General features: G+C 43.1%; 1 protein-coding gene across 2 annotated transcripts in view; it reads right to left on the bottom strand.

Annotated features, from left to right (window-relative positions):
* Nucleotides 1-26702, bottom strand: part of cacnb4a (calcium channel, voltage-dependent, beta 4a subunit) — a 48972-nt gene that overhangs the window by 2408 nt on the left and 19862 nt on the right. The window contains exons 2-10 of one of the 2 annotated variants that reach the window (XM_036545857.1): nucleotides 12420-12539; nucleotides 11704-11826; nucleotides 11291-11418; nucleotides 9288-9364; nucleotides 6286-6305; nucleotides 5304-5384; nucleotides 1897-1955; nucleotides 1056-1165; nucleotides 484-635 (exon numbers count right to left, since the gene is read on the bottom strand). In XM_036545857.1, the coding sequence (XP_036401750.1) occupies nucleotides 484-635; nucleotides 1056-1165; nucleotides 1897-1955; nucleotides 5304-5384; nucleotides 6286-6305; nucleotides 9288-9364; nucleotides 11291-11418; nucleotides 11704-11826; nucleotides 12420-12539 (870 nt within the window). The remainder of the gene's footprint in view (nucleotides 1-483; nucleotides 636-1055; nucleotides 1166-1896; nucleotides 1956-5303; nucleotides 5385-6285; nucleotides 6306-9287; nucleotides 9365-11290; nucleotides 11419-11703; nucleotides 11827-12419; nucleotides 12540-26702) is intronic. The other variant, XM_036545856.1, reaches the window with a different exon arrangement.

Here is a 26702-nt window from a genome sequence, read left to right as displayed (position 1 = left end):
CTGTAAAATAATACAATGATACATTTTGACAGAGCTACCCCTCGGTGGCCTTTAAACCATGACAAAAGTTAAATCAACTGAATACCAATTCACATAACTAATTTACTTAAGGTGCATAAATGAATAAGAATAGATAGATGAAATACCTTTGCAGGTAATTACAGCACAATCAAGAACTCTCACAACACTTCACATTTCTTTTGCAAAAGACTAACAGCAATTACCTGTCAAGTTTTGTCAAACTCAGATGAGCATTCAATAAACAGCTCAATCAACCAGCTCCGTCAATCAAAAGCTCAATCAATCAAAAGCTGGGACAAAAACCTGCATGCAATGTATGCCCCGAGGACAGACAGTTGAGAAATAATGCATTAGATGAAGCATCACACCACAAGAGGGCGGTAATAATGCACTTGAAAAAGCCACAATAACACTCATTCTACAAGGAAGGAGGTTGATTTGTTTGGTGTAGTGTGCCCCTACCTTTGGAGAGGACACTTTGACATGGACGATTATGGGCGCTAAGGATGTCTTTATTAACTGCGCGGGATGGTTGATGGTGTCTGCATCCAGCACGACCAACTGTAAGGATCTGGCCAGCTCAAAAATCCTCTCGATCTCACTTTGAACTTCCGCTGATGGAAACAGGAAACAACATTGTTTCCAACAGTCCTCGGTGTGTAATATTACAAATGAGCATCTTTTACAGAAAACAGATTCCTCTGTGTAGTTCACCCATCCAGGAGAAGCACAATAACACACCACCCACAGCTCCAGCAGCACCCCCCCCCCCAATGTTAGAAAACAATTCTAAAAATGACAGAAGGCCTACAAAATGGTTCTCACACTTTTCAAGATGTCTTTAATTAACACACTAGAGAAGTGAAAGTGAAAACTGCCAATTAATTTTTTGGTTTCATGATGGCTAAAATGAGTGTAAATTGAAAAAAAAAAGAAAATATCAAATTTCTATGTGAAACCCCTCAATAAGGTATTATTTCTCTCATAATGCAGGGTCTTGATATATGCCCTTGGAGAATGTTTCCCAGACTTACCTAAACTGGACCTGGTGTTGGACCTCTCAATGATAGCTCTCTTACTTGGGTTGTTCAGTACCGACCTCTTGGCCAGAGATATGTCAGCAGTGACCCTTGTGATAGATATCCTACAACAGAGAAAAGCAGTTAGGTTTGTAAAAATAGGAACACTTTACAATAAGTGCAATTAGCTTTATGCTTAAAACTTAACATTATTGTTCCTGAAGTCTTAGTAATCAGAGAAATGTAAGTCTTTACCTCAGATGTTTACTACTAAAAATCAGAGATGTTACCATAAAAACCCATCAGAGAATATCTGAAAATGCTTGAGTAATTGCAACTGTGAACAATTTTCATAAAAAGAAAATGGAATCCTAACAGATAGCGAAAGGGAACAGAGATGTTAGCCTTTTATGTCGACACAGGTGAACAGCTCTCAAGACAAAGTGCATGCATTTGCAGAAAAAGCTTTGAAGACACCCATGGGATTTCTTGGTACTTGTCCATACCATACATCAATTTACAGTAATAACTGTAAATCCTCTGAGACATGCAATGAAATTGGAAACAGTCATCTCTGCAACTATTAACAAAGGCTGATAAAATGTTATGTACAGAATATAACCTGATGTAATTACCTGCATATTCCAAAAAAAGAAGTACACCATGTTTCCTTTATTTTTTAAAATATTTTTTTTAGACCGGCATTATCATACACTTACAAGCTAGGGTTTAGCTTGCTTTGATAGCATCTGCACCAGACTGTCTAGAGAAAAATAAAGAGGATCCAGTGCGAAACGCAGATGTATGAATCTGTGAGCAGCTGTGTGTCCAGCTCCTCAGCTTCAGCTGTCCTCACCTGCCGTCGAACCTGTGCTTCAGGAAGTCAAAAAGCGCTTTCTGCATCATGTCTGTCACCTGCGCGGGGCGCCCGGGAGAGTCAGGTGGACAGGGCAGGAGCAGAGAGAGGGAAACATGAGAGCGAGAGGAAGGTTAAGGGGACAGAGAGGAAATCGGCAAGCAGAGCAGCAGACGATTCCATCCGATAGGACTTGAGGTGTCTGTCTCTAATATGCTATGTGACAATTTCTTTTAGAGGGAGTGCTGTATCCGCTCAAACTTGACTGGTTGATCACTGACCCTTCCATTTTTTCAGTAACTGACAAGTAACCAGGATCAACTGATTTGAAGCCTGTCGAAATGACAAGAAAACAATCACTAATGATTTTAAAGCAGTACTACTTATTGCCACAACCTACAAAACAATTACGTTCAGTATGAAATATCTATTATATCTCGTTTCAGGTGAAGTAACCCAATATGTGTGCAAGGGTCCTTGCTCGTTCCAACACAAGAACTCCATTTGGGGTCTTCTGCTCTGCCTATAAATTATGCACTTGACCAAGCCCATCCATCATTGGGAACCATGGTTTCTTTCCACTTCATTTTCCACAGAATTAATCCCCGTTACATTAAATCAGGTGATTAAGACCTACAATGGGAAATGTCATGGGGAGCTATACGCAGGAGATGGATTGGGTTACAGCAGCTGATCTTAAATCTATTTTTGTCAGATATCTGTACTACGCTCCAAGGCTGGAGAACAGTCACCAGGGTGGTGTGAGGTCTGGCCATGCAGAGATACACTGATCTGAGAACAGTGTGGAGCAGTGGTCGGGACACTCAACACTCAACCTAGTTGTTCTGAGTTCTGAGTCTTGTGTGGCATGGCACTTGTTTGCTTGAGCAAAGTTCTTCACCTTACGTTTACTGTCATGTGCTCTTCACTTCAATAATGTAACGAAACACGCCGAAGGAGAAGTGAATGTGCAAATTAAGCTGCGATCTCAACTCCTGGGAGAGCAAGAGGATCTTACATTCTACTCATTGAAAGTATTTCTGTACATACATACTGAATAGGCTTACACCTCCCTTACACTCTATCTGTTTAAAAGAAATGGCACAACACATGTGACACGGTGGGCAGCACTTTCCAAGCATATGCAGTATATGGTTAGTTATTTAAGGATAGCACGCCTTGTCAAGAAAATGTAAAAAAGAACAAAATGATTTGGAAAAACTAGTATGTGCAGCAGATGTTATCGGCATTTGGATATTGCTAACACACCATGGCCTGTGGATGCAAAGTGACCCTGGTTGTGTTTAACAAGGACATCTCCTTTTCCTTCATGTCTTCTGGTGCTCTGTCTTGGCACACTTAGAACTCAGTGTGGACAGATATAGAATACATTTAATGCCTTTAGTTTATTCGATTTCATGTCAGATTTGAATAGAGGCCTGACAGCACTAAACCTACATCACCCTGCACATGAGATGTAGAGTTGACTGGTTTTACTCTGATACCCCTTTCATACTCAGCTCTCGATATGTCATGAAATATCTTTGCTAGAACCAACAAACCAGACAAAAAAGGTATGGGTAAAAACATCCAATGATGAATTGATATGTCCAATAGTCACACCTGTTTTGTTAAAGATATATGTATCATTTGTTCATGAAATACAGGTGGAACAAAGGAGATATGTGGGCATTACAGATGTATGTAAGATTTGTAATATCACAATAGCTATGGTCAATTTACTGTAGAATAAGGCCAGTTTACATTGCAGACACATTTATCCAAATTGGCTTCCACAGAATACCTTTAACATACTACATATACTGAAGCAATCTAGTAACTTGTGCAAGGCTACAGGCTACAATGGCAGTGACCACCATGGGAACAGAATTTGAATGCTAATCTAGGGCCCACTTCCTCATCGTACTCTCCTTTGTCCCTTGCTGGAGCATTAAGCCCCTTTTCTGTAGGTAAAACATTAACCCTTAGAGACTTTTAGGACATTTTTAAGAGGAATCTGAATATAAAGGATGGCATTAGACACTAAGGTTACGACAATGGTTTTGCGATTTGAGTTGGCCTCACACAGGTCTCTCCCCTTGTGGTGGTGGTGGGGGGGGGGGGTTGGGGGGATTGGCAGATACCCGTTCCCTTCTCTGTCAGCACAGCTGAGACAGACAGACACTTTTCAATGCGCATCCCCCTGCCCTGCTGGCTCCGCAGGCCTGTGGGACGCTGAGATGATTACCTGCTTATTTAAAAGCCTCCTCTCCCCAGCTGCAATGAGTCACAGCCCGGTCCCGGCACTAAGTCCGCAGAAGGGCCAAACCATAATTTCAAGAGTAAACAAGGCATCTTTCCAATGGCGTTTACAGCTTTGCGTAATTGCCCGTCGGTGCCAGTGACTTATTTCCCTGCATGATGTCAGTGGGTTGTCTGCATCTCTCTCCAGCATCCCCTCATCCCTTTGTCTTGGGCTAAAGCAAGGTGTCCCTACTGGTTCTGCGTTCTGTGATCAGGCAAAGAAGACGCAGGCTTGACGTCACATGATTTTTTTTTTTTCCTTTATCCTGTTATATAAATATGATTTTTAAGACAAGAGACAACAAACACGCCATGTATGTGCACATCTTGTGCTGTTGAACTGGCATTGCGTGGCATACGGAAATGAAGACAGCTGCTGGTCCCGCTTCCTGGGATACACCGTTCTTGCCTTCGGTCTCCAGCAGCGTTTTTTAACGTCTCCTGCTCTTGCGCTCGTGGCGCTTCAAGGGTGCTTGCGTCGCTTCTCCTCTTTTCTAATTTCAAACCGTGCTCTACTTTTGAGACTGACGCGCTGTACCCAGAAGGTTGTTGCCACGGCAACGCAGCGCCGGAGACGGAGGACTGCGATGTCTGTGACGACTCCAGCTCTCTCCCGCCTCTCGCTGCCGCGCCGGAGAGAAGAGCTGCCCTTCTGTTTCTTGCGCGTGGCTGCTCGCACGCGGATGCCGGGACGGGGGTGTCACCCCGACGCCCCTGCCATGTTAACCCCATCATCCCAGGGAGGTGGGGAGGACACCGAGGCGCCCCGGAGGCAGCACACCGAGCCACGAGAAGGCGGCAAATATACAGTACATGACACCTTCATTTGCCTGCTTCCCAGCCTTTTGAATATTCAGCGTGTTTAATATCTATAATGAATGGGAGCCAAAGGTGGTTGTAAACCTTGTAATGCACGGTGAGGGTATAATATTGTACAGGGTGGGGTAGAGCCCCCATGGTCATGTGACACACAGATAGGCCAATGATAGCGAGAGGGAGGTGCTGAAGCGATTCTATACTGGGTCAGTGAGAAGGAGCAAGGTGGTGAAGGGATCAGAAGCTGGGTAGAAGGGGGGGCGGCGACATTTCGGGCTGTGGCCTACCTCGTATCCTTTCAGGGAGGGTCCGACCAGGACCACGGGCCTCATGGAAGGGACGACATCGTAGGGAGGGATGTGCTCAGTCTGCAGTGGAGGCACAGGGTTAGAGGCAGGACAGTCGACACAGCAGCACAGTGACAGCACAGTGTCCCCCCACAGTGCTGCTCACCACTGACATCAGCTGTGTTCTGCAGTGGGTTTACAGAGTGGGCCTGATCCACAAAACACCACCGCTGTTAATGTTAACTTATGAAACCGAGTAGAATCAGTGTGCAGTAATTTTAAGAGTTTAGAAAAAACACAGAGACCTGGTAAGGAGCTATGCTGCACAGCCAACAACAGGCAAACACAACGCAGGGAATACTGTACTGGTCTGTTAAGTGATGCTGTTAAGACGTTTAGGTATTTTGCTTTTACCTCTCAATAATCTGCTGACAAGGTAATATTAATAAAATTGCCACTAGATCATTGTTATAGACAGACCATCCAATTCATTTAATGCAGCTCTTTTATTTGGTTTGCTCAATCAATTTAATTGCATCATTAAGCCCCTAGTTCAGGTCTTGCCAGGTAATAAAACTGGAGAAGTCCAAATGAATACAGCCTGCTCTGCTGTGATATTTCTTTTATTTAAAAAAGACCCACAACAAGTAAAGGAAAGGGGCAAAATGTGGCCTCAGGCTTTAAACTATGAGCATGAACTTCAAGGTACCCAGATGCAAGAATAGTTATACAGTGCTCATAACGACATCCTTCCGGTTAGATATTACTCCAAATGCTTATCACTAATTATGAGCTGGCAAATTGGGACAATGTCATACAGCGAGAAACTTGCTTGCTGTGTCAGTTTCAGTCTAGTACTTGTATTTTACGTAAGCAGTGAATGGTGATATGGGGCTGTGTTAGGCAGTGTGTGTGATATTATGGTACAGTAATGTGAAGAGGCCATGGTGTTATTTAAACACATTTGTTTGAATGCACTCACCACTTTCTGTTTCTGTTTCCCTGTGAAGAGAAGAGAAGAGAACTGTAAATATACAGAATATTACATTATATTTGCAATATTTAGGTGTCAGCAATGCAAACACAATGTGGTCGCCCCACAGACCCCCCCTCCCTGCAAAAGGCTAACACAATGCATCACACCAGAACTGCTACTCTTCATGATGTTTCTGCCCTGAAATTTTGCTAAAAACATTTGTTATAAAGTCTCAGGTATTTGTTAATATTCATGTCTCTCTATTCATTGAATATATTTAATAATGTCAAAGTCACAAATGTCACAAACATTTCCTACACTTTATTTTGCATGAAAAGGATACAACTGACTCTTTCTATGTACAGCACATCGAAAATAGGGGTGGGCATTTCGCATACTCTCAAGTGAATAAAAACAGTAACTGAGTAAAAATAATTAACATTCTGAACATGATTTTGATTTTTTTGATTTTGTCTCACTGCCATCACAACTGTCTGCTCGTTGTTGCACTTGCACATGCTGTGAGAGTAGTTTGGAACATGTTTTTTTTATGTAATGTCACCCCCTAATATATAAGTACCACTTTAAATTTAGACACATCTGTTAAATAAAACATGCTTCATTAGCAACAACACTAATTACGGGGTTTATTAGACTACAGTAAAACAGCTTACCTGTCTATCTGTAAATATGTCAACCAGTAAAATATTCACCATGAAAATACATGTTGCAAAGGAGCAAAAACACAAAAAAGTGCAAGTGCAGATGGCAATGAAAGAAGACTGCTTTAGTAAGTATTGAATTGTAGTGGCAAACCAGGTAGCTAGCATGCTAGCTTTACAGTTCTATGACAGCAAGAACTGAAAACAAAACAAACACCTGGTTTCCGATCAGCTGAAATGAATCTGTGCAGAGCTATTTAGTTATACTTTAGCTATCTATCCATCTTGTTTAATCTCCATTATAACAGTCCTCCTTCTAGCCCAATATTGGACGTAAAAATGAATATTACTGAACCGTCTTCCTCCATGCAGATTTATCTGCTACATCAGTCTTGCTCTGTTAACTGTGTGTTAACAGTCTGATGCAGCTGTAGCATTTTAAAAAGCCTTCTCTCTGAGGGAGAATAACATCTGTAGCCATGGTTCTGCGAAACTGGTCCAAACCACATTGGAGTTGTTATCTATTACCTGTGCCCACCCCTAATCTCAAAGGGATTATATAAAAAATAAATATTCAACATAAATTCAGAAATCCATTTTCACAATTGTCTGCTGAAATAATTTTCCAATTACTATTTTAATAAATTAAAATTAAGTGGTACGTCCGCTGTGAGCGACTCATAAAGGTTGTTAATCCCTCTACCTTTCACTTGCATACAGAGTACCACAACAAATTAACTACAAGTAAATATGTACTGTACCACAACATAGAAACATTTTAGTTAACATCATTATAAACCACACCTCCACTTGCAGCATTTACACATAACAGCAAATTTGCCATGATATACCCCTGCTCCTGTTTTTAAATGAACAACATACAGTGCATGTAACAGTGTTTTCAATAAACTGTAAATCATGTGACTGCTATTCCCATTTACTGTGGTTCAGTAAGAGGGCTGCTTATAAGACAGAAGCAGAGAATGAGGTGGCACTGTCAGGCCAATGTCTTTGGTCTCTGGATTAAGCGTATCTTATTTTGTCTGGACAACAGACCTGACTTTGTTGTTCAGTGTTTGGGTATGGCTCTGCTTGGCTGAAAGCAAATACACTGTCGAGGTACAAAACAAACTGCTTACAGCTTGTTTTCCTCAAAAGGTTCACCCTCATTGAAATGTAATGAGGGTTGGCCTCCTTTCCGTTTGTTAAACAGCTGCTTGCATCCAATACGGGAGAGCCGCGTTGCAGAGGTTTGTGGTATAGACAACAGCAAATGGCAATGGAAAGATGGAGCATTGGGAGCCACAGATATCACCCTGGTCCCTCATTACAGAAGCTTTATAAAGAAAGGATTGCTTACATAACTATCATCCACAAATCAATGAATAATTGAAGTCTGTACATGCAGCTCATTAAAGCTGGGGTCGGGTCCCTCTTTCGTCTGCATGCAGTAGCATGGGCAGACAAGAGAGCTGATGCCGCAGGCGGCCCGCAAGGGCACATGACCTCTGTTCAGGGGTCAGGGGGTCAGAGTAGAGACGCTTTATCCTGTGGAGGAGACCAGGTGCGCCCCAGTACTTAGTGAGCCCACGCCCTGCCTTCCTCGCTGCGGGTGGCGACCGGAGAAAGAGGAGGATGAGCGGACTGAGCGTACATGGACCTGCTGTCGCGCTCACCACTCCCAAGGCCCACTGTGAACGTGCATGGCACATTCTGGAAAGACACAGAGAACTCAGTACTCCACATCCAACTCCCAAAACTTTCGCTGCTGCACGCCAGGGCTACAGCTCCTCCGGATTCACTGGAGTCTATTTTTATCAGTTACCAAACCCTGTTAAGGACACTTGTTTTAAAAGCATGAGCATATCATTCCCACATGGTGATCTGTCTCTCTGGTTTCAGTGTTTAATTGACCATCGGCTAGCTAACACACAACATTATCACATTGGTTTGGTAATGTTGTGACAGTGTTGCCACATTGCAAAAATGTCATAGCACTGTTATGAATTTGTTTCCTACAATCTCCTTTCACTGCCGAATTTCCTTTGGTCTATGAAAAAAATGCCCCGCATGAGAATATACAATAAAATTGTGTGACTGTCACGGCAAACGCAGAGCAATCACAGCAGACAACACCATGGTACATTTTCATAGGGGGATAGTCTCACAGTCATTCCTGGTCTAGGTAGCAGGCATTTAAAAGTACAGTCCTTTAAACCCAACAGACAATAATCAGTGGCTCCCAGCAGTTGTAGTTCTCTGGTTCTGGGTCAGTCCCTGGCTGCCGGACACCAAGCGAGCCAGTCCTGGAAGCTCTACCCCCACCGCAGCTGTGGGTTGGCTCACCTGCAGAGGGAGGGTTGGGTCTGAAAGTGCCTGAAACCATCTCTCCTAGACTGGAAGAGGAATTCCCACTGGACTTACTGCAAGGCACAATGGACAACAGAGAACAGCATTAACACGATAGACAATATCATTCGTTATAGGCTTTAAATTCTAATGCTTCAGGGAAACAGGGCCACAGGGCGTACAGTGCCCGACCTTGCCAATTACTTATTTTTGTTTGTTGGAATTTCAAGATCAAAGTGGAAAATTACTACTTATACGTTGATTCTGGAAACACGTAAGTCTATAATTTTTGGTGACTGATGCTTCAAAAAAAGATTCTGCATTCAAAACAACATGGGGTATATGAAGGAAAATTAACTGGAAATATTCCAGGGCTAAGGTGATGTATGCACACATATTTCCCAGACAGACAGCAGCCAAAATAAGTGTGTTTCCATTTTCAACCATTTGAAAATAATAAACTAGAGTTCTATGTCTCTCCTAAAATATGGTTAAAAAGGATGATAGGGAAAATGACTTAACTGGTAAATTTTAGTTGCTGATGCAATGTTTTTCTCCATATTTCACACATGAAAATCCATTATAGATCAATATCTATCAATACAATATCAAAAGAAATTAATATATAAAAGCTATATCAATATATTTATATGTATACATATATAATATATAGATATATAAATAAAAAGGGACACAATCTATAAAGACCTCTTGACACTACTAATATAATGTTATAATAACCCTGTAGTTATTCATATTAAAATCTTGATTTTATTCCTTCTGTTATATTATTTTCAACTAAATTCTCCCTGTTTATTCATAACCTCCAGTCCAATCTTTACAACACCCTCCTGACACATTTTTTGGAACGAACGGCTTGGAACTCCACTGAACCCACCTTCACCGTAAATAATGGCGCACAAAGAGTTAAAGCAGTGCCGCACGACTGCTGCTTGACACGTGGCTGAAAATCCCTGGAGCCGACACTGAGCTGGGAGACTCTCTCAGATGGAGCGCGGCCGTCTCTCTCTCTCTCTCTGTCATACCTTTCCGTGAGGAATTATAGTGACAAGAATCGCCCTCCCTTTCACTCCCCAAGCCCTCAACATTTTATTCAAAGGAGCCAAAATTTTGTGTGGTCCCCTAGCGCTGTTCTACCCACCAAGCTTCATTGACATGGGTACAAAATTAGCTCTTCCATGCCAAATTTACACTGAGATTAAGGTGTGACCTACAGTGAAGCTGCGCTACTTGACTATTATTATGGCTGCTCTTGTTTTTGTTCATCACACCCTTTGCCTTGATACTGTGCGCATACCTCAGCTAGGTATGTGCATGAAAGATCGAGTTTCTAGAAACACAGCCTCTACTGCCCTGAAGTTGTGCAGATCTCTAGGGTTAATTTATATTATCTGCCAGAATAGTGCCTAATTTTACTGTGGAGTATATTTCATTGCCTGAAACAGAGTGTTCTGTTCTCTTTTAGTGAGGACAGACAGCGCTATAATGCACGTCATCTCCGGGTCACATTGTATCACCGCTGCTTTATTCATCTGTCAGGTGCATTATATCCTTTGGCTGAATCATAGGCTGTTTTACTAATGAAGTAACTGTGCTTTATAAATGTTCCGCTGAATTATTCACAAACGTCCTCAGAGCGCATACATTGTACTGTACATACAAACAACGACCAGTTTTAGGGGTTGGAAGAGCTCTGCGTTTTTTAGGGTTCATTTTATGCGAAATTTCTGTGGAGCTTCTATGGAAAAATTACAGATTTATTCTCATTTCATAAGTGAATAAATTACCAGACAACAGCCTTACGCTGGCAGGTTTCAAAACACAGTATCTACAGCAGCATGTTCCCCAGGATCCCACTAGCTTCCTTTGAGTGGGACAAGGAAGCCCAGTGAGAAACAGTGCCTGCGTCAGGACAGGCAGCAGTGGGATTGTAACAAATGCAATCCCCCCCCCAGACCTCCAGACTCTTCCAGCCTTACCCGTGGAAGCGGCTCCTTTTCTGTTCCTGCTGGATGCGGATGTTCTCCAGTTTGAGAGGGCTGGGGATGAAGCCGATCTCACAGCCCTCCTTCACCAGCCGTCCTATCCACCAGTCATTGTTGTACTTCTGCACTCCCGGGAGCAGGTGGGGGGTGGGGCCGGGGGGGATGGGGGAGAGAGACAGGTGATTTTCACACCTCAATGGACGGCTCCACACTGTAAATCATCTGCAGAGTGAAGTTAGCTTCATACATCATTTATGAGAGTAAGTAAGTGGTATGGTCCGTAAGGGGATGACTGAACACATGATCTTTGCCAGGACATGGCATGGCTTAACCACAAGAGATATAGTTACCCATCAACCCATCAGAACAATGAGGATGTGTCTAACCCCCGGCTCCCAAGAGCACACCTCTTTAATGTGCAGAAAGTCCTTGGCATCAAAAGAGATGGCAGTTCCCGCTACGGGGACATCCTCGTCCAGGGCGCCACAGTAGCAGACATTGGTCTTTACAGCGAAGGCCACTGCTTTGGCCTTAGAGGGAGAGAGACAGACAGACAGAAAAAGAGAAAGAGAGAGAGAGCGATAGAGAGAGAGAGACACCATTGAAACACAGTACACACCGCATCTGCAGCTTATGTGATACTGTGCCAGTACGTCACAGAATGCTGAGAATGTTATATACAGTATTAGCTGGGTTAGTGGTCCTACTATGGCAAGGATTTTGACTGCTGTATGTACGAGAATGGTTAGTGAGTTGTATGGTGAATGGTTAGTGACAGCGGGTTCATTGGATGGTGAATAGTAACAGAAGGACATAATGGGCAGAGTGGGTGAGGTGAACAGTGGATGAAATTGTAAAAAAAATGGTAAATAGTACTGTGGGTGGTGTATGAAGGGTGAATTATGGGTAAAACAGTACATCAGATGGTGTGTGTATGGTGGAGTGTGCATGGTGAACTGTGGGCAAAGAAAATACAGAAAGTGGAGCTCGCTGTGTAAAAGCATGGAATGAGCAGAGTGCCATGTTGGTTACAGGCGCAGTAGGTGCGGGGAACAGAGGGTGAAGGTCTGCACCAGGTGGAGTGAGTGCGGTGAAGCGTGTGGCGTTGCACAGCTGGTCTCACCTTGGCCCTCTCCAGCTGCACGGCAGCCTGCTGCTCTCTCTCCTGCCTGCCGCCCTCCCGCTCTTCCTCCAGGGAGACATCCGAGTCAGATGGTCTGCTAGTGTAGGAATCAGCTGAACCCTGCCGGAGAGGAAAGAGCGGGCATCTCAGCGGGCAGCGCCACGTTCACCTTGACCAGACAGGTACACAGGGCAGACAGACCGCTTTATTCTGTATATAGCCTGCATCACACTGGATGCAAAAAAGGTACGAAGGGTTCTGTTATTATTATTAGTCATGCGCTGACTAAGAACAACTGGTGCGTTCATTCGAAAAAGGACTTGCAGCCTCCGCTTTCTTGCAGGCTCCACTGGGGCTGCTCCAATCAAGCGTTGAGCTGCAGCGGCCCAAACCAAAGCCTGAGCCTACATTGTTCATGCACAGCCAAACACTACAGCACTGGAAGCCACATTGGTAGGATGCACCACAGGGGCACGAGCTGTGCCCCGATACCCTCAGTGGAGGTGTACCACAGTATGAGGCTGGGTGGAGCGGCAGCACGTCGAAGGCTGTGCGTACTGTAACCACAGGACCTACGCTGCAGCGCGAGCACGAGACAGCGTGGGAGAAATTACCCTTCCTCTGACTCTGCCGGAATGATAACTACAGCACACTGTACTCAACAGGACCTGTGATCTCTCAGCGGGACCAGCCTATGACGGACACCCGGGAGGCCCTCTAGAAGTTTGCCATCGGAATGGGATAAACATTCCAAAATACATTACCCTGGAGGAAAAAAAAAACACTGCACCACCTGCAATTACGTAGGTAGCCGGTGACTCAACTGTACTCTCTAGATGTAGAATAGACAGACCACACCATAAAATATATCCGAAACTACATAAAATAACCCCTTACTGATTGTGCATACTCAGCTTAAAGAAAAGGAATTTCAGACTGTCATTTTTAATTGCCATGAATGAGCACAGATGTGATTCAATTGCAAAAGGAATACAAATCCAGCATGTTAGAAGCACATTTACACATGAGTTCTCATCACTGAGTACAGTATTTTTTTTTACATTCCCCATGTGTGGAGTCCTAGGAGTAGAAAAATTAAACAGGAACAGCTTAGCTGTAGCATTAAAATGCATGTACTTACACAGTGTGAGTTTGACAGTAGCAATCGCCCATAACCCAGAGGGGTTTTTTTGGCTTAATAAGCTAATACAGGCAGGTTAAGTCTGTATTTTACTGGCCCAGTCAGGCCACTGAGAAACCAAGCAGACTATTTTAAGTCATCTCAACATATGAAAACCAAACTAAATATTTGCTTCTGTTTTGTTTGATGTCTAGGCTAAGTGAATAGAGCTCTGTTAACACAAATAAAAGAGTGCTTCCACACTACATTGCCTTTGCTAATACCACCGGTATCTTGGCTATAAGCTATTAAATAGTAAGACTGAATGGATCAAATTGTTTAAAAAGCCTGTGCTTCATAACAGGTAAGACATTTTGTATTTAGTAAAACTGTACTAATTCTATCAGGACAGTTTGATGGCTGTCCATAACCTCAAGATCAAAAAAAAAGCTGGTGTTTGTGTTCATTTATGTACATGTGAAGTCAGGCCAAGGCTTCACCTTAGTGGACCAGTGAATTTTCACATTAATTGGCCCAGTAGGCCCATGCAATTTTTTTCCTTATAGATAAGCCCTGAGATATCATAAATAGAATCATATTCACCCCAGCTTGACAAGTGCAATCAGAGCTTGCAGACCCTCACCCCTTTCATTCAAAACATACTCTTTAATGGTAAGTTACTACCGAGTAGTGCTACGGTAGTTACTGCTAGGCTCCTTCAATGTGGACAGACAGCGATGGACAGCCTCGCGGGCCAACGGAGCCAAATTCAATATCATTGCCTTGAGTGCAGAAAGGGAAACTGTCTGGAGATCCTCCCAGCTCAGACGCAGCGGCAGGTGGATTACTGGTGTCTGGTACGAGCGGATGTGTGATCTCGTCAGCAGCACACGGACCGCTGCGTGCCCAGGCGGGTGGCGAGGGCAGGAGACGTGGGCGCAGGGGGGAACGCCGCCTCGGGATCAGAGACCCCACTGGGAGAGGCAGAGGAGGTGGCAAAGGCGGGAGGGTGCTCTGAAGCCCAGCCAGTGAATTAAGTCCAAATAATCGGAAACAACATTAACTGGAGTCAGGGAAAAAAAATGGCGAGCGGGTCAATATCACATTAGAAGAAGAGAAAGCCCTGCAGTCTGCGAAAAAATCCTCATGCACAGGGCAAGGCACAGCACTTTTACCCCTGCCTGGATGTGTCTAACGCCCAGTGCAGCAAGATTTCCAGCTACTCCAACTTAACATTGCAGCACTGTTAAAACTGCCTAGGTTGGAAAAAATGAATTGCACAATTCTGCACCTTTCCAGACATAAAAGGTTCTAAAAGGGGGACAGTTAAAGGTAGCCTGACTGCAGCGAAGGTAACATTTTGAACAAAACTTCAAACTCCGACTGCATATCAGACTGATAACAGGAAGCAAAATGAGAAATGACCATACTCCAAAGACAGAAATGCCAGAGGAAAGGCTTTACATTGGATATCACAAGAAATAGTGGCTACAGCTACAGACCAAAGGGGAAAGTGTTCAAAACCCAGGTGGGGCACTGCTGGGACCAACGCAGGGACAAAACATACTGGCAGGGTCACATACATGCCGGCAGCTCAGCCCATGATGCTCCAGTTACACTGAAACGAGCATGAGTGACTATCACTATGTATATTTTTCATTTGAAAGGTAATCTGACAATGAATTTAACATTATGTCCCTTACCTTCACAACAGTGGATGTCAACACTGAATGTTCTTGTTTAAACAACAGGAGCATGTACTTATATTAAATCATTTTGTCATTTTGTACCCTGCTTTAGGGTATCACACCTTCAATAAAATACAGAACATAGTAGTCCACCTTCACTTCACACTGGTGAACATCATTCATTCTTTCCACACTATTTGTGATTACCTAAATACATGTACATAGGATTAGCTAGGATGTATATATAGCCTCCTCTTGGCATACATCGATGGGTTGCGTCCTTCTGCATATAACTTGAATGTATTTTGGCAGTATGCTATCTTCATGCTAGCAGGTAGTAAGGTCATAAACAGATTTTAGGGACTGTAGACAGACAAGAAAAAAGTGAGATGAAGTATACTCTGCTTCATCTGAAATTTTGTGAACCAGCAGAGTTGTACAAAATTACAATTAGTTACAATTTTTCATAACAGCCACCTGCACATGGCCTGAAGGCCCATATGAAAAAACTGACTTGGTGAATGGACTTGCAGTGCCTGTTCATTTTCCATTGTGAAACATATTTCTTAACTTAAATATTCATAACTACTGTAATGTGAGGACCCTTGTGTTAAGTTCTAGATTTTTGGTGAGAGCACCCTTTAATGTTAATCAATTTTATCTTCTCAATGCATTATATACTGCTTTGGATATGAGGGTGTAACAGCACAGACTTGGTGTTTTTCATCCAAAAAACAACCGAACCTTAATTCCACAGTGATTGATTTGATCTATAGCATTTGTGAATCTGAAGAAAAAATTAGAAGCCAGCTACATCCTTGTTCAGATCTTCCAGGACAATCAAGACATCCTGAGCTGTGAAGTAGATGTTAGATCTGGCAGGACAGTGTTTTCTAATTTTAAATAGAACTGCCTTTTTTTTTTTTTTTTTTTTTTTTTTACTGAGAAGGTCTATTGAACGGAGCGGCGATGGAGTCCTTTGATCCCGGAATCAAAAGATTCCTCACAAAGCCAAACCCGACCTCATGACGGCTGAGTCCAAAAACACATGAGTGACCCTGTCTGAGAACTCTTTGAAGCAGTGGAATAAATCCATGCTCCTATTGATGATGCATGCACTTTAACGTGACCGATAACAGTGAGCAGCTATATCGAGCTTTGGGGCTACACTCACACACACACACACAAACACACATACACAAACCCAACTGTTATGGTTGTGGTTCAGAGCAGTGGACTCTGGAGCAAAGCATTGTGGCTTCCACTCCCAGAGGACTCTACCTCACCGCTCCAGTAAAAATCATGCTACAGTAACGAGGGCATCTTCCAGGGAAATAAATATTCTAATGAGACTGTGACGTGGCGGAAATTACACCAATCACTGGACAACACTGTACTAACATCTCCAGTAGGCATTTAAACACCACATATTGGCAGGTAAATCCAACGTAATGATATAATGGCATTAAATTGATACAAAATTCCTGATCGACTTGCCTCTCCCATATTTCATTAGGCAGAGCTCACTGTGTTTTCTCTGCCCCCCTCTCTCTGCTCTGTTGGAGCTCTTGCACAGGGGGTTGACCCCCCCCCCCCTCCCCCGACAGAGCCAGTCTGATGGTGTTACAATCAGCGGAGCTGCGGTTCTCCTCCACCCCCATGTTATTAGCCACGTCTCACTGGCTGCTAGGAAGGAACCCTAATGCTACACCCACTCACTCCAGTCAGAGGGAGAGAGGGAGCGAGAGACAGGGAGAAGGAGAGAGAGCGGGAAGGGGGGGAGGGCAGGGGAGTGGGCCAGTCCCTGGAGAAGGCTCATCGTGGCTGTCCGGAAAGTACACCACACCACGCAAGAACAATGGTGCTCGGGAACCGTCACGCACGCTACAAAAGGGCCCATTTCCCACAAGTTGTTTCTAGTTAAACTGCAGCACACTCCGGGTATCCTTTCAGAGGCGGGAAGGTCTTGCTGCACAAATCCATTGTGACAACCACAGAAATACACTCGCACTGCAACAGCAGCGCTCTGACGTCATCCCTTGTAAACACAAACGGCCGCTCGGTCACAGCTTTTCGGCCCTGCCATGCACTCGCGCTCGCTGTAATGGAGGCAGATGCTGCCTACATGACACAGCAGCGTGTGACAGGGACATTAATGTCCAGAGAGTCCTCCCTCTAAACGGGGCGTCAGAGAGGAATCTCCATCAGAGAGGAAGCTCCAGTTCCACACTCCAGCTGCACCGGTCTCCTCATTGACCCCAGCTCAAACCATTCACCTGAGATGGACTTGGGGCCATGCCTGGAACTCTTCTCTAGCCGCCAGCAGGGGGAAGGGGTTTTGGTGCGGGGCCAGGCCTGGCCTTGCCCATATCGGGCAATAGCTGTCAGGAGCAGGCACTGGACGATGTCACACGCCACTCTGCCATTTAGAGCCCTCTCCATCACTCGTCGCCGTTGCCGTGGTCACGTGACCGCAGTTACATAAAGCGCGGAGCGGTGGACAGGAGCCAGATAAGAGCGGCCGCCGATGACATCAGATTGTTGTCTGATTCACCACCCTGCCTCCCTCTTCTCTCTCTCTCCCTCCCTACTCAAAGACAATGGCTCCATCTACATCACACACTACGCTTCCATGAGTGTCATCTCTTTTTGATAGTATCAATTTCCATGAATATAATCAATTTGTAGCATTGCTGTCATGGTTAGTATTATTGCCAGCATTATCCTCTACAGTCTAGTCAATCATTACTGCTTTCTCATTACTGCTATTGGATCAATTTTGGATTATTATTATAAGTTTAGTCAACTTATTTCTTAAAGTAGCATAATCATCTTCAGTGTATTTTAATCATAACAAATATCATAATGCAAAACCATATCTATATGCATTTTATGATTACACTGAATTAAAAGTAAATTACTACACTACTGCCCTTAGTGTTTGGGGTATGTGCAATCCCTAATGCAAATGCACACTCTAGGGAAAATATAGTTTTGATAATAAGCCTACGCAAGAAAAAATGGTTATATCTTTTTTAAAACTCCTCGACACCCCTTTTTTCTTGTCTATTAAATGCCATTTCATTCTCTTCTGCGCTGTTAGAAAATCTTAGGGTATAGTACACTATACAGTCTTAGTGTACTTAATACAAGCTTAGGGTACAGTATAGTATGAATTTTAATCCTAAGTACCACAAAGCCGCTTCCCTCCAGTACAAATCCATATGTATGAATGTTTACAGAATGGTTATTGTATCAAACGCTAAGCATAGCCAGCGACCCTGGATAACACTGACTTCAAAGCAAATAAATAATATAATTTCATCAAATAACCTAAGGTGCATTCTACTGCCGACTAATATTGTTCTATTTACATTGGATAAGTGGCCGCCAGGTGACCTCTGTTTGTACAGAACAAATCTAATGATTCCGGCATTTGTGAGCCACATTCTTTCATGTGCTCCATAAATAATAAGCACGTAAGCTGCATTGTAGGAGGCACTCTTTTTAAAACCTTAATTGAGTTTGTGTTATTGCCCTGTTGTTCTGTAGAAACAAAGCAGATCTACAGCTAGTGTAAGTATCTGCAGCTATCAAGACACATTCCAGATATCATGCTAGGTGGTTTGGACTTGAAACTATCACATACTACTTGCGCTCTTATACAGGGCATGCACTAAACAAGCTATACGAGCCAACCTCCTTGCTCCTCTCTGACCTCGTATGCTGTCTTACAGACACCCATGTACTGTTCTTTTCACCTTAAATGGTGACTAAATCAAGTGGCCATATGGTTCACCTGGTCAACTGTCTCCATATAGTCAAGCCCCTGTGTGCACATCTATGTCCTCCAATGAGAATCTTCCAGTGGGGGAAGCCCTCACCCTACAGAAGTGGTGTCCACAATGTGCACTCACTTCAGGACAGAGGTTTCAAATGTAAAGTCTCAGGTTTAGAGTCAGCTTCTCCAGTTTCAGATAAAGGAGGCAAAAAGGCATGAATAATCAATTCTACCCAGCAGTGCGGGCTAATTAACCAAACCCACAATGTGCACTACACAATAGATACTATGAAATGTTAGATCACCGAGATGCTCACTGCAGGACTACTCATAAGGCTGAGTTCTATCTGAAGGCTGTTCTGAATACACAAGAGGCTGTTTAATCAGAATAAAATCACACAAGTGCTTAGAAAAGTAGTATGTCTTCTATTAATAACTGCTTGATTTGTATTTGGCAAAGGAAACATACCAGTAATTTACCTTATAATTATCATTAAACATGTACAGTATAAATTACTAAACCTGGAAATTAAGTTAAAATTTCCTGGAAACAGTCAATGTGCTAAATGAACCATAGGGAATGTTTCTGGTTGGTCAGAGCAAACCACACACAAAATGCTGATAGTGTGCAACTGAGTGAAAATGGAGCATGATGATGTTTCCATCTTGGTGAGGTGTTGTGACTCACAGTTTCCCAGATCATGTCCTACTATTCACAGACAGTGTTAGACTGGAATCTCTTGCCAGTGTAACCTCAAACATCTCAATGGCATACCAATGGCACATAGGTGCTTTTTTCTTGGCAAGACAATCTCTTGATGGGCTGAACCTTCCAGTGTTTTTCCTTCTTAATCCCCCCCTTGACATTTAACAGGTTAACCTCATTTAACACCATTGCCTGTGCCAAACCACCTCTCAATGAATCAATCTTATTCAGAAAACACTGAATCATCACCCATTATGTGTACACTTTATTTTTCTAAAAACAGAACAGTGCTACATTACTTCTGATGTTGTGTGTTTCACTACAAGGTAACCCTTGGTGCCAAACAAATAAATTCCACAAGGAGGATGGGGCACTAACAGGCTTTCAGATTCACTACACACAGTGCAGTATCATCTCCATGCCCCCGCCCACTGTGACGAACTCCCCTTCCACTCACACCCAGGACGCGAGAGACAATCTGCTCTGGAATTTGCCCGCGACCCGGGACGCTGCTCCGCTCGCCGTGTGCCTGATCCCAGCTCCCGCCACCGTTTGGCAGGGGAAGCTACACGGCGCAGTTTGCTCCTCGCCCGCTTCCGTGCCAGCTCAAGTGAGCCACTTCAGGGATCGCGTGTCTTGCTTAAACTGAACACGACAGGAGAATTTCAAAGCGTCGGGCTTCCTGCTGTAGCTCCATCACAGGCCAAACGCCCTGCACATACCAGCTGAGGATTTCTATGACAGTAAGCTGTAATATCACTGAATGAATATTGCAACAGATACTCAAAAAACAAATGCCACTGCCATCATTGCATAATATCTAAATAACAATATAAATTTCTATTCGCTTTAGCAACATTACCTGCATTAGTTTGAGCATTATTATTGTAACTAGGTCTGCTTTTCTAAGATGTCCTTTTTACTTATTATATCCACTTATTCATGTGGTGGATTGTTCATCACTATCATACCATATTTACATTTCACAGGGCTTTACCCTGTAAACCCTCCAGCCATGCACTGAGTCACACCATTCCCTTGCTCACATAGGTCTGCTTGACTTTAAGGCCTGCCTGTCATTGGTGAATTAGGGTCTTGGCTCATGATGAGTGTGGGGGGTAGGGGGATTATGCTATTGACTTTTCACTGCCCATAGCTTTGGGTACATTAGCCTCCACTGCAGATACAGCTATACCAAGGTAGCGGTGGACGGGAGGAAGGAGTGTGCTGGCACAGCCCAATCCGAACAGATGACAGCACAATTACCCCTCGGAGACCACCGGCGCTGCCAAAGAGCTGCTGTCTTCCCTGCTCAGTGCACATTTTAAACATCTTTACCGGAAGCGGTGGGGGCAGATTTGCCGTGTTGCACAGAGGCAGTGCGGTGGCGGTGCCGGAGGAGCCTCCTCTCTGAACCCTGGGCGGGTGCACGTGATGCCGAGCGCACAGGCCCCTGTGGTGAGTCAGGCCACGTCAGCCCCGATCAACCCCCACGTCAACAAGCTGGCCCCTGGGTCTGCCCACTCACTGGCGCACAGATGACAGGGAATAGCCAGCACTCACTCAATGATACCTTTAGGGGAGAGTGGCTGCTTTCTGTGTGGCAGTAAGAGGTGTTACGGCACTGTGACCATCCTCTGGCTCAACGCGCGCGCCTGTGATTTTCCTCCAAAGCCACAATGCTGCCTCTTTGCAAAAGATCCAAGGACATCTGCTTTATTTTTAACCCTCTTTTATCAGCAAGCTCTATCAGGGCTGACAGTTTATGTGGGTGACCCCCCTCCCACCCCCTCACTCCCACGTCTTTCACAGGTCTCTTGCTGTATTTGTATGTGTGCATGTGTCTGTGTGTGTGTGCATGCGTGTGTGTGTGATTTGTCTGTGCATACGTGTGAGTGCGTGTGTGTGTATGTGTGTGTGTATGCATACCTATAAGTGTGTGTGTGCATGTATGTGTGTGAGTGTGTGAACATGTGTGCATATGCCTAAGTGTGTGTGTCCAGGCCATATGGCAGGATCAGACACAGTCCAGCAATCAGCCCCCTTTCTTTCCACTGCCCACTGCAGCCATGCTCATGTGTCACGTGTCCCCAACAAATGCCCTCTCCCCACACTCAATTAACGCTGCTCATCAACGACAGGGAGGTGGGCTGACTGACTGTGCAGAACACGAGTCCCGGAGTGACTGTGTCCGCTCAGAGCCCAAGAGCTGGCAGTGGGAGGGTCCAGCTGTTGCAAGAAAGAGGGTTTCGCTTTCTGTGCTGACGGTATGTCTCCTTACAGCACTGGATGATTGTTAAAATGCACTCAATACACACACTAATTAGCATTTACAGACATTTTGGATTATGATGCGAAAGAACATCTAAAGTAAACATAATGACATGAAGGCTCATTTTAACAGCATTAACACAGCACAGATGAATTGAACACATTTTGCACTCCTACAGAAATAACCTCCTGAAGAAATAACATATATCTTAAGACCTAAAGCTGCAGAAACAGCCTTTCTCATGGCAAAACAGCAGGACAAAAAATTATGTATGATTTATTGTCTGTGCTATTTATGGGGTGTCAGCCTCAGTGAGTTAGCATTTGTTACATTATATACTATTATTATTACTGCTGTCACAATCACACACAGACCGCCACACACACCCACACTACACAGTGACTTTTCTACACATATATGGGTGCATGCATGCAAGCATGGACACACACTGCACACTTTTACAGACATCTGCACACATACATGCAAGCACACACACAAACTGCACAATGGCTTTTACACATATATGCATGCAAGCATGCATGCATGGAAACACACGCGCACACACGCGCACACACACACACACACACACACACACACACGCACACACAGAGCTGCTATGCTCCAGGGAGGTAGAAAACATGCTTACAAAGGGCTGCTTGACACAGGGACTAGTGCATGATGTATTGCTTTATTTTCTGCCTTGTTCACCGATGAATACCCCTGCAATGCTGCTTCATGTTGCAGAACAATCTCACACAATCACCATCCTGAATACCTTTCAGAGTCAAACTCATTCCATGTTGTTGAAAATTCATATTCGTGTTCTTTCAAGTAAGGGCTCCAGCACGCCATGATTAAACCATTGGCTAAAAATAGTTGCAGTCAAACTGTACGGTAAACTAGAATTTTGTATTGACTGACAGACGTGCAATACTGTCTGAACATGTGTGAGATCAAATTTGACGATTAGACTATTGACTATTCGGATTCCACATGGTCACCAGTTGAATAGTTCATTTGACATTCAAATGCTTGTTTCTATAAAAGCATACCCTATTGATTCACTCTATGCAGATAAAATGAGGTCTGACAGAAAGGAGGGCCTTGTAATTTCTTGTGTCTGTTCGCCATGTGGAACATTACAGATGGTGTACTAACAGAAAACCAATAAGAGGGAGAGAAAGAGAGAGAGTGTTGGGGGGAGGGGAGTTGGGTCCAACTGAATTTCCCATATTCTCAATAGCAGAATGTGTATCATCCAATACCAAAATGCTGTGCTGCCACCAATCGACCACTTCCAATGACATCACTTCAGTGGCTGAAAAAGGAATCAGTATTTCTTGTCAGGCTGGTAAAGATACATGGATTAAAAAAATCCTCCACAGGAAGAAAGAAGTGACACAATTTCTGACTGAATTCGGAGGATGGGGGATCAGATGCACTCAGTGCAAAGGAATCAGTCATAAAATGATGAAGCGTTCCCTGCTGTTAAAATACTACCCCTGGAGTACCAAAACTAGGCCAAAGGCTCTAAACATTATCAAAAACTTTCCCAGTACTTTGTCAACAGATAATTCATCATCATCCAGTCTCTCCCTCTCCCTGAAATACTCCATGATGAATTTTTAAAAATTGCCTCCACTTGGGTAGAAAGTCTGTTTTCAGCTCTGGAAGCTGCACTGTGATGGATATGTAGATATATATATATCCACACAACAGAAAACAAACCATCCACTCACACATTTGCAGAAAAACTAGAGCCCCCTCTGCTCCTCAATGACCTAAATGCCTATACTTTATTAAGTGGTAGGATCCATGTCCGCAGCTTCAAAAAAATTTTTTTTTTCCCCACTTCTCTTTCTGCAACACAAAAACCAGTGTTTATTGGTCACAATACAAAGTTGTTACCCATGTACCTCTGTGGCAATCCCCACACTGATATGCAGAAGCAGCAATGTTTTTTACTCATGGAGGTATGAATGAAGGGCTGTTCCAAGCCCTATTCTGGACATGCAGAGTATGCAGCCATTTCTATATTTCTCCTCCCAAATTCTATGGTGGAAATTAATGTTTAATATTTTTCTTAAACAGGGTAAAAAAAATTATGTTTCAAGTTCTGTGTTCAGGATTCTTAATTCTGACGATATAAGTTGACTGATATTAAATTAAAACCCATGCTGAAAGTAAATGTCAATACACCCCAGCAAGCTTACATGTACAAAATGGGGAGGACTTTCTAGATATTTACATTTACATTTATTCATTTGGCAGACGCTTTTATCCAAAGCGACTTACATAGGTTACAGTTCTTTACAATGTTATCCATTTATACAGCTGGATATTTACTGATAGACATGGTGCTTATCATTCACACAGGTCCACTATCCTCACATGAAGAGTCTGTGGGGATCTGGAGTATGTTAACTTTCTGGCACTCAGCTGCTCTCATCACGTTCCAGAGGCACACTTGTTCTGACCCAAGTATTGGTTGTGTAATTCAAATATCAACAACACAGGATCTTTAATAACCTCAGTGAGTCAGAGCCTCAATTTAACATCTCATCTGAAAGACGGTACCTCCTACCACACAGTGTCCCCGTTCACTGCTGTGGGGCTTCTGCCTAGGAAAAGAGAAGACTGTCCCCTTTCACACACACAGGAGGTGTACCAAAAAAGTACTACGCAAGCTCAGCCTGACAGAGCTTTGGCTTCAGATAAGGCAGGAGAAACCGCCACAGTTTGCTGGCCACATTATAACCCTAGCCCTAACATTTTACCGTCAGATATACTTTAATGCATTTTGTTTATTTTTCATATATGTGGTCAAAGAAATGAGAGTACAGTCCTCCTGGACACAGCCCTAAGTACATTGCACTAGCTAAGTAAATGGTAATAAACTGCCATCAAATGCGACACTATTACAGGGCTGTTCATCAGTTCAGCATGATTTGATTATAATAAAGTATTAGTTTCTGAAACTGGAATTACAAATAAATGGATGTTTATGCCTTAAAAATGTTTTCCTTCTATTTAATTGAAAAATGAGCTTTTGCTAAATTCTTCAAACCTGGAACAAAATGCATTTCAATTTACAGTATATTGTTGCAATGCCATAACACATGCACTGCCCTTAAATAAACAAAAATGTAACATAAAATAATTTATAAAATAAAATATCAAATAATTTAAATAAAATAATTGACTCATGTTAATTATATTGCCTTTTTTCCTCATCTACTCTGTCCTAAACACCACCAGTCAACTCTGCTGAAGCTAGCAAAACTACTTTTAAAAAATAATAATAATAACTGTCGTATGCAGTTTTTTATGAATGGTCATGCAGGCTTATTTGATATGTATGATTTTAAATTTTAGGGTACAAAACATTGCCTCAATCATAGGTGTCTTGCTGGTTTGTATTTTCTACCTCCTTCATTCCTCATTAACTCTTTTAGAGTCATCGGCAGTGCAGACTGTGAAATTCCCAGTTTCCCACCTGTATATTTTTGGTCGGTGTTAAGAATGCCTTAAGAATCAAGAAGGTAGTGCTTTTCATCTGTACCAAGCCTTTCTTTTCCCTGCCATGTCAACTCCAGGCAATTAATTAGCTAAATTGAGCAGCTTTTTCTCAAAATACCATTTCTTATAATATGTGCTAAGTGCTGGGCAATTTGTACAAGATACAAATTCACTTTAGTCAATTAGTAACGGCATACTCAGCCAATACTGCACTTGATTGAGGGTGGTATTACACACTGTAAGTAGCCAAAATTATTTTTATAATCAGATTGCTTAATTCTTACAAGTAGAATATTTAAATACCATTACAATGGGAATGTTTTTGTGTTTTTGATCACACTATGCAGTTGAGTCTTATATCAGAAATTTTTATAAACAGAATGCACTGTACCTTCGAATGTAACTAAACTGAGTTTCTGAGCAAAAGCAAGTGAATAATTTATCAGTCTGAGGACTGAAAGGTTTTCTTGATCATGGATGGAGACAGAAAATATAGGTGAGAAAACCAGAATGAGGAAAATCTTACCCATGTTGCTCAGTGAGGGAGTCAGCAAAGCTACGATGGTTACAATGAAAAGTTGTTGCTATAGGCTAAATATGATGACTGACCAATGGTAAGAAGTATTATTAAAAGTACTGAAGGTTTTTTTGATGATGTAATAGGCATAAAAATTACAATGGAGAAGAAGAAACAGGAGATGAAAAAAAAGAAGAGAAGGAAGTTCAAAATGGCCCAAGCCAAGCTGTTTATTGGGTAACATTATTATGTTGTATCTAAATTCTGTGTGTTCAAACACTGACCGGAGTTAATGTTTGTAAGGACTCGGGTTCTTTGTGGCTATTCCTCTAAGACACTTCCAAAAGATTAACCCTTAGCACAGTGTAAGTGTGAGGTATGCCGAGTGAACCAGTAACCTGACGTTATTGGTATCCCTGCAGCTCCTCTTAGCTAACTTTGCTGAAAATGTCGGCCGTTAGATTAGGGGTAAGAGTTGTAGTACGAGTGGCGAATTCCAAGAAATGTTAAAAAAATAATGTTAAATGGTAAACTTTTCACATCTCTATTAATTTAAGACTACTTGTAGCACAATGAAGATGACAGAGCTGTGCTCAGCCTTTCTGTGATGAGGGCATACAGACAGCTAGCTTTTGCTGAATGGCTATGAGAAGCATCAGATGTTGGGGAACCATTCCCCT

Source organism: Megalops cyprinoides, chromosome 14, assembly GCF_013368585.1.
Source record: "Megalops cyprinoides isolate fMegCyp1 chromosome 14, fMegCyp1.pri, whole genome shotgun sequence".
NCBI classification, from domain to species: domain Eukaryota; kingdom Metazoa; phylum Chordata; class Actinopteri; order Elopiformes; family Megalopidae; genus Megalops; species Megalops cyprinoides.
Note: the sequence above shows the minus strand (reverse complement) of the source record. Positions and strands in the feature narration are given on the sequence as shown.